Source organism: Bombus pyrosoma, linkage group LG15 (genome assembly GCF_014825855.1).
Source record: "Bombus pyrosoma isolate SC7728 linkage group LG15, ASM1482585v1, whole genome shotgun sequence".
Taxonomy (NCBI): Eukaryota; Metazoa; Arthropoda; class Insecta; order Hymenoptera; family Apidae; genus Bombus; species Bombus pyrosoma.
The window spans coordinates 2,571,726-2,589,036 of NC_057784.1; the positions used below are offsets into that span (position 1 = coordinate 2,571,726).

A 17,311-nucleotide genomic window follows, 5' to 3' on the forward strand; every position below is an offset into this window, starting at 1 on the left:
TGCATCGAAACAGCCTGATCTTCGCGTGTCTGCTCCTCTCGTTCACGATTTTTTCCGTCTTCCCTTTCTTCTGCCTCTTCCCCTCCTATCAAAGCCGATCGAAATAATCTAACGGCGAATCAACTATATCGGTGGTACTCCATTTGTAGGAATGAAAATTTAGTTTGCGTGCAATTCGATGAATTGCTGCCAATTGAATCTGCTAATCTGAATGCGAATGGCTATTAAACATAGCGAAGCTAAATTCGTGGTATGAGCGAGACGAGCAGCGAATTAACTAAAATGTAGCGTAGCCGAAAATGAGACGAGAGTCTGGAACAATAAAATTCCGTTGAGTCGCTACGTATTCGAGAAAATCGAGTTTCAGAACTTGTCAAGTAAACGTGCATTTGCCCGATTCCACGGACTCCTGCTAATTGAATCAGCTAATCTGAATGTGAATTGCTATTATACGAGTACATGGCGGGCATAAATTCGCGGCATCGGCTAGGTCAGGATGATTCCATGACTCGAAATGCGACGGAGAGGCAAGAACAACGAAATTTCGTTAGAGGCTGCATATTCGAAAAAATCGAGATTGGAAACCTAATCTAGACGGAAGTAGATAATCGAGAGCTGGTTATTCCACGCGCGAAACCGAATTGGAAATGTAAAGTAAGAGTTGCACGATCGTTTTGGGGGGCGTGAGATTGAAGCGCGTTTAATCAACACTATTGCTTTATTAATTTATAGCACGTTCGAAAGAGTAATTCCAGTTGGTTTTACGTCGATTTTTGATTTACCCGAATCATTGGAAAACGAAGCTACCTTCTTATCGCAACAGCCCGTTCAATTTTTATTGCATGAACTTCGAGTATACCAACTGTTTGCTCCCAATGGCTTTAGACAAATAAAGTTCCACCGTCCAAACGATATTACGCGAATTGGAATAAGAACATGTACGCGTTCGTCCTTTGGCTACGACCAGGTCAAGAGAACCAAAGTGGCGCAACACGGCTCCCAAACGTGTGATTTCCTTCTACACTTGCAGATCGACGCTCGAACGATGGAGACATCCGAGAGAAAGTACGAAGAGTGACGAAGCGCGGCACGATGAAATAGAACGAAACTTTTTTTTTCCAGGAAGTATGTACGTATATAGTTGGAATTTGGATTGCCGTTGCTCGTCTTATTGTCTCTTTAATTCTTCGTACTTACGAGCATCGATTTATCGAGCAAGCGTAACTAGACAAACAACACCGATACCTTTTTACGCCATTCTTTTTTTTTTTTAACGATGATAAGCTGAGATAGCGTTGGCGAGTATCGAGAAAGCTCAACAACAGGGTGTCTCGTAACGTTACAGGCAACATTTCAAAGACCGATTATACAAAAAGGATTCATATTTGACTTTGTTCAGGAAATATAACAAAATTTTCCGTTCTGTTATTCCGTATCCGATTACCGATGTTTACGAAAATTTCTGTTTCTACGATAATCGCTAAAATAGAAAGGGAAAAAGAATAGAACGCAGATAAAAATCGTTCGTCCCTTAAATGTAAATATTACGGGTATTTTATTTTTGACGTTTCCTATAATCCTTGCGTATTACCCACATTCCGTATAACCAAATTTTCCATAAATACATAAACATTCACGCATCACTGTTTACACTCCAATCATTGTTGATTACTCTTTCCGATATCTGCTGATATTTCTGAAATTTGTTGAAATACTTGTTCGATTTTGTATCGGAGTATTTTAACATTTCCGACAGGAATTGCGTACACGTACACAACGCAGTTCAAAATATCGCCGGCAAATAAAAATCCAATAAATTGAAATTGAATGAGAGTTGGGCTCATGCAGCTGAATCATGTACTTATTACAATAAAAAATCCGCCGCCTATCATGAAACAAAGCAGGACGTATGAAATTTTTCGTTCTTCTTTACACGTTGAATCAGGCCTTGGAAATGGCATCGCACGTTAACCAGACACCCTGTATATGGTGTTTCCATTTTATCACAGATCACTATCAATATTTGTAGCTTATCACTATCGAGGGACTACTAACGATAGCCTGCAATCATTCTTCGCGACTGTATTATCGAACGATTGTAAATCGATCGCAGCGGTGACTAGGCTGCGATCAAGAAATTTTTCGATTGGAAATACGCGTCAAGAAATAGTCTCCTCAATCTCATCCCGTTTTTTTTATGTTCTGCATAGTCGGAAAATCGGTTTTACGTTGATTTTTATGTTGCCAGAATAGAAATCTACCCGTATAATACGCGCAACAATTAGACGCTTTATAAGCGAAAACGTAGACGAGTCTGTAATCAAACTCTTTAAAAAAAGGTCTTTAAAAAAAATTTATTTACAACTCGTGTTACGGTAGCTGTGTCTTCAGAGAGCAATTTCCGAAAAGTAGAGAATCTAGAGTTTTTACGAATACTACTGTACATGCGTGTATATGCTGTACATGAGATATAGTACGTATTGGACTATGCCAAAGTTCCATAGAACTTTTTCCTACGAACATTTTACAAGCATATTTGATACGAACATTTTATGCACATATTTGATTATACATTTTATAACCACGTAATTTACACGCAAATATGCTATTATATATACCATAACAATATTTGATGGATGGCAGAAACGAAAAATTTAATGTTTCGCGATTGAACGAAACTGAAACTCTCGTTCCATGTACACAGCGAGAGGCAACGTACGCTTTGTATCTTCATTTTCAAGAAAATGCAGTAGGAACGCGTTTAGGTAAGAATTGACCTGGTACGCGTCTACGATCAACATTTTGCCTTATTCTGATGGGAAACGAAGCATCTCTGATGAACAAATTTTATCGTACATTTTCCATTTGTCTCCGTGCGTACAACAATCTCCTTTAATACCTTATAATCTGATTCGTCGATGCGAAGGAATTGAAGATTCGTCGAAAAATTTAGTGGGCGATCGCTAAAGCACGGTGGTTCCCTGTACCAGCTGCACACCTACGAGAAACGGCCGGCGACCCCGACGCACCGCTCTTTGTCCTCTCGATTCTCTCCTCTTTGCTTGCTGTCCTCGCTCCCTTTCTTTCCTTCCTTCCAACCGTGATCCTGCGTCTCTCTTCCTCCCCCCATTCTCCTCGTTTCTCTCTACATCTTTATTGTTCCTCGTGTACCATGGAACAGCCGGTCCTTTCTTCGCCGATCACGTTGCTCCTTGCAAGTTATTTCCTTTTACCCTCCTCCGTTCTTCGCCATTCATTTACCGTTCAAATATATTATTTTCAGTCAAAAAACTATCCTTCTTAATTTACCAACCAAAAATAAAATTGTTGTTTGGCGCTGTTAGTCTGCACAGGTGCGTCTTTACACTGCTGTTCGTGAACAATTTTTCGCTTGTTTATTAATCGTTTGCTTACTGTTCCCCAGCAATTAGCCATGTTGTACATGTTCGTGAACGTTGTTCAAATAGCTACGAGCACTATTATCTAGATATCTCTAGTGCTCACGGTAACATGTTGAGTCATTGAGCGAGGATGACTATATGGTAGTGTCATACCCTGGTTGATCCCGGAGACGGGTGACGCCACGTTGGCGTCATCTGCAGTCAACGTTTTAACAGTTAACACGTTACAGTCAGAGTAGTTGCTCGAGTAATTTCCATCAGTGACTGGTCCTTTTTCCAATAATCGACAACAAATGATTTTTTCTAGAACGCCAGTGTGGACTCAACGGTCATTAAAGTATCGAGAGAAAGGAATCTCGGTCATACTGGATGACCAGTGACAAACTTTGGCTGCCCAACCAATGTGTCGAGGATAAACAAATCTCAGAAGATTCGAATCTAATCGATGGTGAACTGACTACCACCGAGAGTTACATTCGAATCGCGTGATTCTTTGCCTATTTACATTGCTAAATCTACTTTATCCGCCGACTATTCTCTTCGCTTCTTTGGCAGAGTTTCTTCAGAAAATCGCCAATTTTCTCAAGCTAAAATGCTTCTTATTCTCCTTCGTACAAACGTCACACGATGATTTTCAACGTAAAGGTACGAACACAGAGCGACGTACATATGCAAAACACGGGCGAACCCGTTTCATCAGTTAGATAGGCACGTAAAGGTCCGATAGTCGAAGGCGGGATTTTCATTACGTAATCTCAACCTAGTTTAAAAGCGCTTCTACGACAGAACAAAATAAGGAAACCACGTTCTTCAAAGTACTCGTTTTTACGCAGACTTCCTTCGGGCGAACAGAGGCTCGAACGAAACGGAACTCGATAGAAGCCGGGGCGTAGTACAAATTCTGAATGTAATATTTATGTACGTTTTCCAATTTAAATCCCGCGCCGTTTCGAAATCACTTCGATACAATCGCAATCAAAACGATACCAAGTCGGAATTGAAGCATCGTACGGACAAATCAATGAAAATAAATACGAAAATAAAAAGGGATCTTATATATATATATATATATATAAAGAACATAGAAATATAGAACAGTCACTTACTAAAAGCACTTGAATAAATTCTATTATATTTCACTAATTAAGCAATTATACAGAAGGGGATCAATTATCAAACCGTCGAGTGACGAGACAATCGATTGATGGAAAATTTGGGGACAGCCGCTTATAAGGAAGATGGAGAAATAAGAGTAGAAACCGAAATAAAGCGTTACGTTTCTTATTCTATTTAATATCGATTTCTATAAGATAGTCGAAAATAAATTGTCTGTCAGATAAAAACACTGTTATTCGATTATTCGAACGTAGCTCATATTTAGTTTGGATCGAGGTACCAAATATATAAATGTTTAGATATTTTTTACTAGCAAACACTGCTACGATCTATGCATAAAAATAGTTAGTATATTTCCAACAAAGCCACGTTCTACGAAATATCATATATTACAGATCAATCAATTCGCTGTAATAATGAGTGGAAAAATCTTGGGAAAATAAACAATGAAAAATTCTAAAATTAACCAACATGCTCTTAAAACGCTATTGATAATCAATTTTGAATTATTCGAAGTAATATTCATACTATATTTATTTTCAAATTCAAGCATTAAAAATATTAGAAAAAATCGACTCGCCGAAAATTATCTCGTTCTACCTTTGTTGGCCAGAAATTGATCCACATCAACTAACCTTCATTTCCCTTGTTTATTTTTATTGGATATAAAACTATTAGCGCGTTTCTTGATAAGAACGCATGGAATCGATTATTATATCAAATTACGTAGATATTTTAATATGAAGTATACGCAGAAAAAACGTGACAAATCCTTTTAGAAATATGTGGTATTATACATCTACAAAGTTTCATAATAAACCAGTGGCATAGTGTTACATCAATATTTTCGAAATGTTCGGAACAACGACAAAGATATATATTTAATACCAAAGTTGAATAAATGTAAAATTAAATGACACATATTGAATTTTAAACTGTAATTTATCATATTTTTCTCTTGCGATCTTCATATGATGTTTCATTGGTTAGAATGCAATCGATACATATCTGTCCGTCATCGTTGAAAAATACAAATATTTTTATAATAAAATATTTTAATAACGATAATCTGTCACAGAATAATTTTGACATTTTCGTAATGTACGCATTAAAAGAATCGATCGCTATATAATATATATTGCTATAATTTATTGATATGTAATATATTATATTTCGTGAAAACGTGCCTCTTCTACATGCATAGCAAAGTGCTTTTAGTTCCTAGAGTAGCACAGCGAAAACTTAAAGCTAAGAATAACAGGAAAAGTGAAAGCTGTACAGGTTGGTAGCATCGGTGGTTGGTATCGTTGGTAGCGTCAACGGTGTCGGTAATTCACGAATCAGTTTTTGTCGTTTGACATTTTGCATAATCCGAATCGACTTGTTTACTTCGGTTCACGGTCCACGACGGTGTTTGAGAATCTCGAGCAACAAAGACGGAAAAAAATGGACTGGCAGGGAAACAAGAGAGGGAAAAAAAAGAGGGAAGCCATACTGCGTGGCGCGCGCGACGACGTTGCTGTTACTGCTGCAGCTAAAGCTGCATTCTTTCGTGAGAAGGAAAAGAGCAGAAACGTTAGAGTGAGAAAGTGTGGGGGAGGAGAAGAAGAGGGTTGACAGACGGGGACAAGGAGATGGTGACGAGAAGAGAGCAGAGGAGAGGAGAGAGAGATGGAAGGGGAAGGGATAAGGAGGGAAAAATCCGAGGAATGTACCAAGAGAGCACTTTGAAATCGGTTGGCAGTGGTTTAAGATTACGCCGAGTAAGGTTCCTCGAAGGCCTCTCTCGAATCTCCTCCAACCGAATCCTTATGCGGCCAAGTCGGCGAAATGGAACGCGACCCTGATTGCCGCCGCGCAACCCGACGTCTCACGTTCAAACGAATCTAGCATCGATTAAACTTAATAAAAAGCTAACGTGTTTCTCTCGACCTGGCGATCAGCTTCTTTCAATGGACCTCGACAATAAGAATTTGCGTTCCATCTCATCTCCGCTTCCTCCCGTTGCTACAATTAAATTCAATTATACCTCCCCACTCGTCTCATCGTCACACGCAATAACGTATCGACAGGAGATCGATTCGTCGAAAATCCCATTTCTCTGCTTATTGTGTTATTTCGATTTGTTAAATGACAGAGTTATAAATTTACAATCTTGCGATATGTGGATGTTGTTCATCGAAAAGGAGAACGCAAGGTAGCAAAAGGAAAAAAAGAAGTTGAGGAAATATTGGAAGCTTCTCACGGGCAAAGGCGCACCCTTTCTATCAAAGTATCGCTACGAGTGTAACTTGGTTCCCTCAGTTTTCTCAGGGTACGCATTTCGTATCGGTCGACGCTATACCTTGCTACCCGATATCTCCAACCAAGAAAAACAGAACCTTGCTACTGGTTTTGCGTTACGAAAGTGGAAAGAAGACATGGTTCGAGCGTTCGACGCGAACCGACAACATCTTATCACGTTCCCAGACATTCCCTACGTTAACTAAACCTGTCGGTGGATAAAAATGTACGAGAAGATCGATATCTAGATACATTCACCTGACTTGCCCTAAACATTTCGACATTATTATATTAATCGAGTAGTCTCTATTGGAAGGAAACGAGAGATCGCTATAGAAAACGCATACCGATTCCTACGTTATTTCTAAGCGTCGAGAGCCCTCTCAGAGATATACTTATCTTATGAACGCGGCCTAAGGCCCCAGTTCCCCCCACTCTATTGCACGGCTGGCCTCGTCGACGGACTACGAATAACCGCGCATGCGCTGCAGGACAAAACGTTATAAACATACGCACCGTTCTCGTTTTCTCGACACACGCGAGTACTACACTCACAAACGCTCTTGCGTGTACACACACAAGCGTGTACGAGCACGCACGTATATACAGGTAGAAAAGCATCACGATAATAGTATTTGAAAGACACGATCTACTCACCGAGAGCTCCATAAAGAAGCAGAAACGACAGCAAAAGATGCGGAGGCCTCGCCCAGGCCCGTATAACGTGCCTGCTAGCATGCTGTCGCGGCATGTTTCCCTTTTCCTCTCTCGTTGGTCCTTTCCCTTGGCTTCCTGGCTGGATGTTCCGGCCGGAGCAACCACGCTGTCGCTCCTTTTTCGTCTTGTCTGTCTCGTACGTTTACCACCAATACGAATTCCTTTCTTCGATCGCTGAAAACTTTCAACGATCACTAAAGTACATCACTACGGGTGCACATGGTTCTCATGATCCTTAGTTTCCTTTTCCCCCTCTTCCCTCTCTGCGTTTCTTCGCTTCACACGGTGAACAAAACACCCGTTACACACTGCACTCGAAGGAACAAACGATAAACCAAAAGACAACACAAGCGAACGCTACCCTCGCAAGACCGACGCCGCAGAAACGCGCCTACCCGACTGAACGACGAGGACGCGCGATTCGTTCGCGGTACCCTGTGCTTTCCAGCTTACTCGCTGCCTGCCTGCCTCCTGCCTGCCTGCCTGCTTGCTTGCTTGCTTGCTTCCTTGCCTGCTCGCCTGCCCCGAATACCGTCCCTACCATTCGCGCCCCTTCCCCACTTTAACAATTCCCCTCTCCAGTGTTTCCCTACCTCCCCGCTAGCCACTGGTTCGTGCCGACTCGCCGCTGATCAAACCCCTCTCCTCCGACCCCGCATTGCCAATCCCATCGCCAGCATACAAACAGACCTTCCCCCACCACTTGCTAACTACTTGTTGATCTTCCAGGAACGAATGGACGATTCGTCGAACCTCGTGCTTTTACTTTTTCTCATTTTTTGCTCCATTTCTATTTGCATGCATAGATTTATTGAAAATGCGATTTAACGTAATACCTGTGACACGAAATGTAAGTATCTTGGGTATAGTAAAATGTTAGAAATTCATAATTGTATTCGCTGCACATTTACGTTGAAGAAATTACACGAGCTTACTATGGTATTCTAGTGTATTATTATTTCTTCTGTTACCTTTGTGTGCTTCTTTATCTTTTATTTTATTTACCTTTTGTTCTGTTTAATTGCACCTTACGCTTGACCGAAATGAAACAACTCTTTGAAATACATTTCTGGAAATACAGCATTGCATCATTCCTAAATGAATCGTCAGGTTGTTATACCTAGATGAGATAATACAATTACTCGATAATTACCGAATTTTTCGAAGAAATTCGGCGCGTCGTATTTGTACAGTTATCTACCTGTTGCCGCGAACGTGGCCATCGAACGCTCTGTGGTGTATGACGGATAGAAAAAGGCGATAAAAATCAATGAAAAACGGAGAACGTTGAATCGAATCGAATCGATGTAAGTAAATATCGATATTGATTGTTAAATTCTCATGCACGAAGTACCTCGTAGGAAATATTGTTCCACAGCATGTCAAATAATTTGAGTTCACTAATCGTGACTTTAACCCTAACCTAATCATATTTTTCTATCGTTAGGAAACATTTCAAATTTAAGGAAAACGTAAAAGAATCGTTATTGTCTGATATGCATGACTTTTTATTTGAGTTTTACGCTGAAGATATTCTTAAAATACTACAAATCTCTTTTTGAGCTGCGTATAAAGTGAGGTTGGAACATGAAAAAATCAAGAACTGCAGCAAAGTTAATCCATCAAAGACGAAACAGTGAAACACGTAATACGAAAATACGACATAATTGAACAAGGTAAACAACCTACACGTGTATTACGGAATATACAAAATGTATTTACAATAATATCCAGTTAACATCCAGTTTGCGAATCCACTACAGACACAAATCGAACATACGAAAGAATTTCAATGATTTGAGAGAAGATAGTCATAATATTCAAATTTTTTGAAACTGTGGAATCAATGTGAGAGAAGAAATAAGAACAAAAAGGATATTAGAGATATCTTTAGGATTCCCTTGCATAATCACAATCTATTAAAGAATAGTCAAAAGTAATAACGCAAATTGCCACGAAAAAAAGTTGTAAATGAAATATAGCTTCACAAGTGTCCACGCTTCGATGTCTGATTTTAAACACCTCGTGTCACATCCACTGCCATATTCTTATACTCTCGCTACAAAGGTGAGGTTATCTCGTATAGTTGAGCTGCGTAACGATTTTAGAGCTAACAAGAGGTAGTCTCGGTATCATTCTTATCTACTTTTTGCATTCCCACATAGCGCAACGACGGTCGCACGGTTGATTCTTACTTGGAGTACAGATTCACCTCGAAGAAGCTAAACACTCCTCAAACATCATATTTCTATTCTTCCACGCTCACTTGCACAATTAAACTAATATTATTCATGAAATTTCACAAGTCACAACTTATAAGGTATTAGCATTAACAAGTTTCCTCGTATGCATAACTAGAATAAGTTTATCAATATTGATAGATACTTTGAATAGTAATAAACAGTTTGTTGATAGAGAAAAATGAAATTGTACAAATTTCGAATCATTCGATTATCCAATTTGACAAAAAATTATGAAATTGTAAAAAGAAAGTTCATAACTTATACCTTGTAACTTATTCATTCACTGATATTATATAATATAGTTAATAAATTATTGTGCAAGATTGCCCGGATGTTGCCTTTGTTCGTGGAAATTCCACGATAAAAAGATGCTGCCACGTCATTTCAGTTGGAAAAGTGTAAGAATGTCACGAGGTGTGAATCATAATTGTTCGATGTCTGCAACTCGATAGTTTCGCGAGTACTTTTTTCTCTGTAATATTACCTACATATCAATACGTAAGCGAGAGCACAGGCCATAAAATATTGCTACTACTATTATTCTCCTTTTGCTTATGGTTTTTGTCGAATACTTTCGATTTTCGGAAAGTCGTATTTCTATCAGAACAACTAAAGAAATAGAATTTTAATTTGTTTTACGTTAAATGTAGAACTTAAATTAAATTTATTGTGTTACGCTTTAAACATTAGATCGTTCCACAAGTAGTGTGACTATTTCTCATATACTGGATGAACATTAAAAATTACTTGCTACTTGATCAATGTTGGATTTTACAAAATTTTCAACAATCCTTCGTATCTTTCTTAACTTTCTTATTTCACTTTGATAAAACTGCAATAATAGCGACCTTCATTGCTTTAAGTTCAGCTTTGCAGAGAAGCTGCATTAGTTACGAGATGACCTAATATGATTCATAACGAGTGCTTTACTTTGAATATTTTATACATTTTTGCATATGCGGACTACAAGACAAAAGCAGGTTAAATCAACCTTCTTGTTTTACATAGGGATGCAGTTTTAAAATTGTTGTCAACCATAGCCATGTTAAGCGCATAAATACATAAGAATCTATAGTTTGCTAGTGGAAATACTCTGAGAGCAGGCACATCTCTCTTGCGCAATTTTTATCTGCATACGTATCGGTATAACATTCCTACGCAAACGAAAAAATCAATATTCCCCTCACGATCGAAGGAAGCTAATTTCCCATCTACCGTAATACTGGATCGTAAGAAATGATTTGCAGAAAACATTAAGAGTGCTCTTTAGCTGGCCTATAATGGGCCACACCTTTTCGCATAGAGAGTAATAAGGCATAAAGCAATCTAGAAGATTCATCGATTCCAACCTGAAAACCAATTGAAGTGAATGTATATACGTGCATACACTACCGCTTATACTTATAGTTATAGTTATCCAGGCACTTTGGACGATTTGTAATAACAACATGTGAATTTTACCAAAATGTAAAAATTAATGACAAATTAGTAATTAGAAGCAACACTTACCAACTTCTTATAGAATCGTCAGCCTATAGATCTAAATTGTCTATCAAAAGACATAGCAATAATATATTTGATTACTTATTCATATATTTATTATTTATGTATATACCATTACACAAGAACTACAAGTGAAAGAACACAGGGATCATAAAGGGAAGAAACTACGCCAAACGTTCATTTTCGTGTTTCGAAAGTATGATCGATGATAATTATTCGCATCACGGCAGTGTTGCATTTATCGCCAATTTCGATTATTCTACGGTTAATCGATAGACAATGGATATACCGAGCTTATCGACCCGTAAACTTATCGTCCCTCGTATTCCCAAAGGACAAGACTAGCCAAAGCTCGACAAGCCTCTCGCTTTCTCTAAAAGCTATCTTTCACTAGCTACCGTGAAACAATCTTCGCCTATGTATTGCACAGTTAGCTTTTTAGCTGGGCCGAAGGGGCACCAAACGACTTGTAACATCAGATCAGGCAACGGAACGAAATTATCGGACTAATCAGTTCTAGGCTGTGCATGGAATTCTAGAATCTGTAACTGTAACTGCAATTGTTAATTGGCCTGTTTCTGATCTCGTTTCCTTCCTGTTTACATAGGAGCATGAAACATGAATTCATCCAGCTCGATAAGAGCTTTGTTATCCAATTCGCGGTTCATTTCTTGGTGTCCTCGGCTGTTATTAGTTGCGCAAGGATCAAAGCGTAGGTCGTAGGTGGTCGTGAGGAGATAGAAAAAACCGATCATTAATGGATCTCGTTACAATTACGCGCGTAAACTTTTTAATAGCTTTCAGCATATCAGTTTACTCGTTTGCCTTGTATTTCGTTCGTTTCTCGCCAAACTGCCTTTTCTCTTCCAATTTCGGACAGAGATACAGACAAAAATTTGAACATTTGCTTAATCGTGATTTAATGTAACTAGAAAATTATAAATGAAAAGATTTCTAATTATCTTCATCAATGAAACAAAAGGAAACGGAAGAATATCGCATTATAAAAATATGGGTACCAGAATGTAGTTTAACGTGTTAAAGATCCCCTTGATGAATACAATGTACAAGTAATAAGCATCTACTTATCTATAAATTGGTGATTTCATTGCGTCATGTTGTGATCACCTATATTGCAAAGTTTCTATGATCGCGTCACGCCGCACCGCGATGCCATGTTATTCATTTAATTGGTTATATTTCATCAGTGGTAATATTATTTATCGAATTTCTATCAGGCCAATATAGGTAATTAAATCGCGCGTTTCGTTAACGATAGAATTAATGGACGAGGATTGAAATCATCGGAAGGGGTAATCCGAAAAGCAAATTACGGAAATATTTGCCACAATTCTCTACTCTACCTTTTCGTCCGAATTATATATATAGTAAACATAGCAGAACGGACTTCTTTAATCCTTTCGTCTCTAGTGAGAAATATATACTCTATCGTGCATAAGTATTTGAACACCTACAATTAATGCAATTCGATCAAAATTTCGCCATTGTTAATTCTTTGCTATACGCTATAACTGGCGATCAAAATTCTCCGTTAAATTTAAACTAAATCAAGGAAAATACCTGTATCGCTCTTGTTCCATGTGTGTCAGTAATGGATGACCGACACGTGATAAAATTTATATAAACTTTTAGAACATAGTTAGAAACACACTTTAATACTTATGGAACTTTATAATTCCATGTTTAACTGCAATAAACGGCTGACAGTTAAAATCTACATAAGGACTATATGCACTTTAGAACGTAGCTAAAATACACATTTATTTCGTTCTAAAATCCCAATATAGAACAGATGCATTTAGAATCACTGAACTCGGATGTCTATACAGAATCAATTTTCATCCACCTTCGATTGTTTCTCCATTTAGACTAATTGATATTAACTATTGTTTTACCAATGTCTATAAATTGTGTATGGTCGCCTGAAATAAGATCAGGTTAGGTTGAAGAGCTTAATTCGAACCATATTTTATACATTTGCATTAATTTGAAAGTGCCTAAATATTATGTAAAAGATATGTACTAGAAAATAGCCCACTAAATAATCGAAGATATTGAATTTAGATGGAAGAAAAAAGGTAGTAGCGAAGATGATATTTTCGTAATCAAAATATGAATTAACTAAAAAGAAATTATAAATTAAATGTTACGTTAATACAACGTTCGCCCAACAATGGGTCGAAGAAAGAAGATTAAAAACTGAATAGAAAAATGTCAGGTCGGGAAAGAACAAGCAAACCGGAGAGAAAAATATTCGATAGCGTGCGCGGTAGATTGTGATCGATGTCTATGAAAATTCTTTTGTTTTGTAGCACGTACACATAGTTTACAGCAGACAAGCATGAGAACGGAATATTAGATTTTCTTCTAGCAAGAACAACGAAGTAGAGTTGACTCTCTGTATTCACTATCGACGTGTTCCATTGATTGCTTTGGACGGCTTTGAACGGAAATCACACACGATTGTACAATCGACCCGGCGTCGTTTTCCTCTCCGTCTACTTTTATCGAAACTTTTCAAATCATTGCCTACTCGGATTTCGATGCAATATCGTACACGTAAACTTCTTCCTTTCCGTGCAACCAGCTTATTCCAATTCATTTAGAAGAAGTTATCGATTGTGTACAAATAGAATTTAAACTTTATCATAAAAATTAACATTAATACCTTTTCGTTCCCATTTCTACAATAGGTTATATTAGAATCTACATAGATTATATTCTACACCTTTCAATTACAGCGATTTTATACAATTTATAACATTCAATAACGGCGCGGCATTAACCACAAGATTAACATCAGACCTCGGTAAACGATCCTGTCTGTAAAATAATACGTACGTACCAGGTAAAAACTATTTTGATCGTTTGGCGACATCTATTACTTGCTGACAAATCACTGAATAGGTGGCGCGTCCTGTAAACGCTAAAACAAGTCTTAACCTCTTAATAAAATCTTATAATCTTAAAATAATTAAGTACAGAATAAATGGCCTTAGTTTTAGTGTATTTATGAGTCGATGTATCTGATCGATATATTTATCCTTTCGTCGGTCCTTTTACCCTTTTCATCGAGCGTAATTTATTTGTTTGAATTATTCATAAATTGTGTTGTGATTTTGCGAGGCAAACGTATGTATCAGTATAAAATTCTATGCTTCTTTTATGATTATAAAATATCTTTTCTATATCTTGGTTATAATTTCATAGAAGACTTTAGTTTTAATTTAAACCGCTACTAGAGCCGCTGCTATATTGAATCGATAAGGTAGCGTGTGACGTGAAAATGGTAAGGTGGACAGGTAACCATAACCGCCAAAACATGAAACACGAAATAGCATTGCATATCATGTCTACTCTGTGTCTCGTCTGTGTTTAAATCAACTTTTGAGGTTAGCTGTCAAAGTATAATAATGTTCATCGTTACGAAAGAAATTGACAGCGAAAATATTGGCAAATTATGCCGTACTTGTCTAAGAGAGGATGGCGACAAAATGGTTTGTTTGTTCGTGGGACCGGCTGAGTCGTCTCTCGCTGCTAAATTACGATCTCTCTCGTGTCTCGAAGTAATAAACATTTTCAAATTCGCAATTTTTTGATTAGCCCAAGTACGAAATCTGATTTTGTTGCGTCTGAAATGCTTATTTCATTAGGTATGGCAGGGCGATGGTCTTCCAGAAAAAATGTGCGACCGTTGTGTAACCAGAGCGGAATCTGCTTTATTATACAGGGAACAATGTCGTGCAGCTGACAGAGCGTTAAGACAAGCAGTTTTAAAGGTAATCAAATTTAAAACAATGAACAGAAGTATTGACAAAGATCAGACTTTCTTATAAAACCATGTATAAGCATGCTAATAGCACAGCTTCTGATGGGAATGGCTCTGTATACATATTATTAAAACACATATATTTCAACTTACCATAGCACATCGTAATTTAACTTAGCATTTCAGTGAATTTCAGACTTTATTGTAGCAGCTCTTTCAAGTAATAGCAAAATTAGAAAATCTACAATCCATAATTTATTATTCCCATGTGATTGAAAAAAATTAAATAAAGAAATATGTTTTTACTCTACACGAGATTTTAGAAGAAAAGCTGATCACTTCATCAGTGCACATATGTGCCTTGTTTGTAAAAGGAACGTGAACCTGTGAATATTCGTAGGTTTCTGGTCTGGCTTCGTACGCAGCAGGTTACAAATTATATCAACAAAATCAGGGTTTCATGCCTGTTCAAAATCCCCATAAGACTTTGAAATGTATAGAATGTGGAGCAGTATTTACGACCTACCAAGAGCTCTGTGCCCACAACAGGTCACATTTACCTTTTGTCCAAGACGATATACCTATGCAACATATGCACATAGTAGAATCACAAAATCCATACTTCAATCTTAACTTTGGTCACCTGAGCTCTAATTTAACCAACGAGAGCATTCAACACACGCAATTATCTCCATTGATTAGGTCAAACGTGATGCAAATGATACCAACGAACGGGGAAAACCCTAGCCGAGCCGCTTGCGCGCTACATTGTTCTTTGTGCAATCGCACGTTCACCAATAGAACACAATTAATAAGTCATAGTATCACGCACAACTCGGAAAGCATAGAAGTGCCCTGCGATAACGAGCATATAGATATCTGCGAGAATTCAAATCAAATTCCTCAAAACTTGAGTTACGAGAGGTCGATTAATTCCGTCGGGAACACTATCCAAAACTTATCTTATCATAGGTCAACGACGAACGATAATAACGAAATACAAAACTTGGAATTTCCAGAAAATATGGATTTGGGAGACGAAGTTCGAGAGGGTAGCCCTCGTGTAAGAAACACAGCGATGTCTGATTCAGATACATATAATATAGCTGTCTATCGCGGTGTAAGATTTGCGAAAAGTCTCGAACGTACGGACAACAGAGAGAGTATCGATAGATATCAATCGTGCTCTTCGAATCTTAATTATAGTAAACAGCAGATCGAAAGCGAACATTCTGAAAATGTGCAACAGCTACAGGTGAAAAAGTACAAATGCGACGTATGCTCCAAGTCATTTTCTCAAAAATCTAAATTGTTAACGCATCGATTCTCGCACTCTGGTCAGCAACCTTTCAAGTGTCCCAATTGCGCGAAAGGTTACTCATCGAAGAGCAAACTAAACGCTCATATGCGACTACATACGAAAACCAATGTACACCCGTGTAAAATGTGTGATAAAATATTTGCATATCCTTCTTATCTGCAGGAACATTTAAAAACGCACAGACGAAACGGCAACAGCAACGCGAGAAATGAAGAGAACAAAGCTTTCGAATGCGTCAGCTGCAAGAAAAGATTCCGTTTATTGAAAAATCTGAAAGCTCACGAACGACTTCACACCGGAAAAGGTCTGATGCGATGCGAAATATGCGACAAGACATTCAGTCGAAATTATAACTTAAAGATTCATTTGAGAACGCATAAAGCAGCCAAACCGCATAAGTGTGAGTACTGTAACAAATGTTTTGTTCAAAAAGGCAATCTCGCCGAACATATGAGAATTCACACGAAGGTAAAACCATTCGAATGTAAAGCGTGTGGAAAGCGCTTCTCGCAGTCAAGTCACTTGAAGAATCATGAAGTATCCCATACTACTGTTAGACAACATCAGTGTCGACTGTGCGGGAAACGATTCAAACTTGCGAATCATTTGAAGAGGCATCTGATTTTACACAATGGTACAAAGTCATATAAATGTCATCAGTGTAATCAGTTGTTCTCTCAAGCGTTTAGTCTCACCAGGCACTTGAAAAGGCACGATTCGCATACTTAACCGATGTGTACACGTCTTTTTATATGTACATACATACATCATCTTAAAAATATACAATTCTATGTACATAAGTATTTTATACTATTTTCAATGATTAATTTTCTCCATTTTAAGCGACTGAAGATATTTAATATTTGTACATTCTGAAAGAGGTACAGGTAAACATTGTATTACGATAGATAATATTAGTAGAAAGTAATTGAGATAC

The 17,311-nt window shown here is 37.8% G+C and overlaps 2 protein-coding genes across 2 annotated transcripts in view; one reads left to right on the top strand and one right to left on the bottom strand.

Moving 5' to 3' along the window:
- LOC122575442 (DE-cadherin) overlaps positions 1 to 8,059 on the bottom strand; it is a 91,554-nt gene extending 83,495 nt beyond the window's left edge. Inside the window, exon 1 of the mRNA XM_043744361.1 lies at positions 7,458 to 8,059. Coding sequence (XP_043600296.1) covers positions 7,458 to 7,551 — 94 coding nt within the window. The 5' untranslated portion in view covers positions 7,552 to 8,059. The remainder of the gene's footprint in view (positions 1 to 7,457) is intronic.
- A 6,183-nt stretch (positions 8,060 to 14,242) lies between these two features.
- Positions 14,243 to 17,177, top strand: LOC122575458 (zinc finger protein 665-like). The gene is made up of 4 exons (XM_043744421.1): positions 14,243 to 14,416; positions 14,495 to 14,850; positions 14,938 to 15,063; positions 15,454 to 17,177. The coding sequence occupies exons 2-4, from the start codon at positions 14,698 to 14,700 to the stop codon at positions 17,101 to 17,103; spliced, it is 1,929 nt and encodes a 642-aa protein (XP_043600356.1). The 5' UTR covers positions 14,243 to 14,416; positions 14,495 to 14,697; the 3' UTR covers positions 17,104 to 17,177.
- The last annotated feature ends 134 nt before the right edge of the window (positions 17,178 to 17,311 follow it).

Excerpts from the sequence above, each read along its gene's own strand:
- LOC122575458 (XM_043744421.1), top strand. The coding sequence starts at position 14,698 with ATGTTCATCGTTACGAAAGAAATTGACAGCGAAAATATTGGCAAATTA. Across the intron at positions 14,851-14,937 it reads GATCTCTCTCGTGTCTCGAA|GTATGGCAGGGCGATGGTCT; the intron begins GTAATAAACATT and ends TTATTTCATTAG. Across the intron at positions 15,064-15,453 it reads TAAGACAAGCAGTTTTAAAG|GTTTCTGGTCTGGCTTCGTA; the intron begins GTAATCAAATTT and ends GAATATTCGTAG.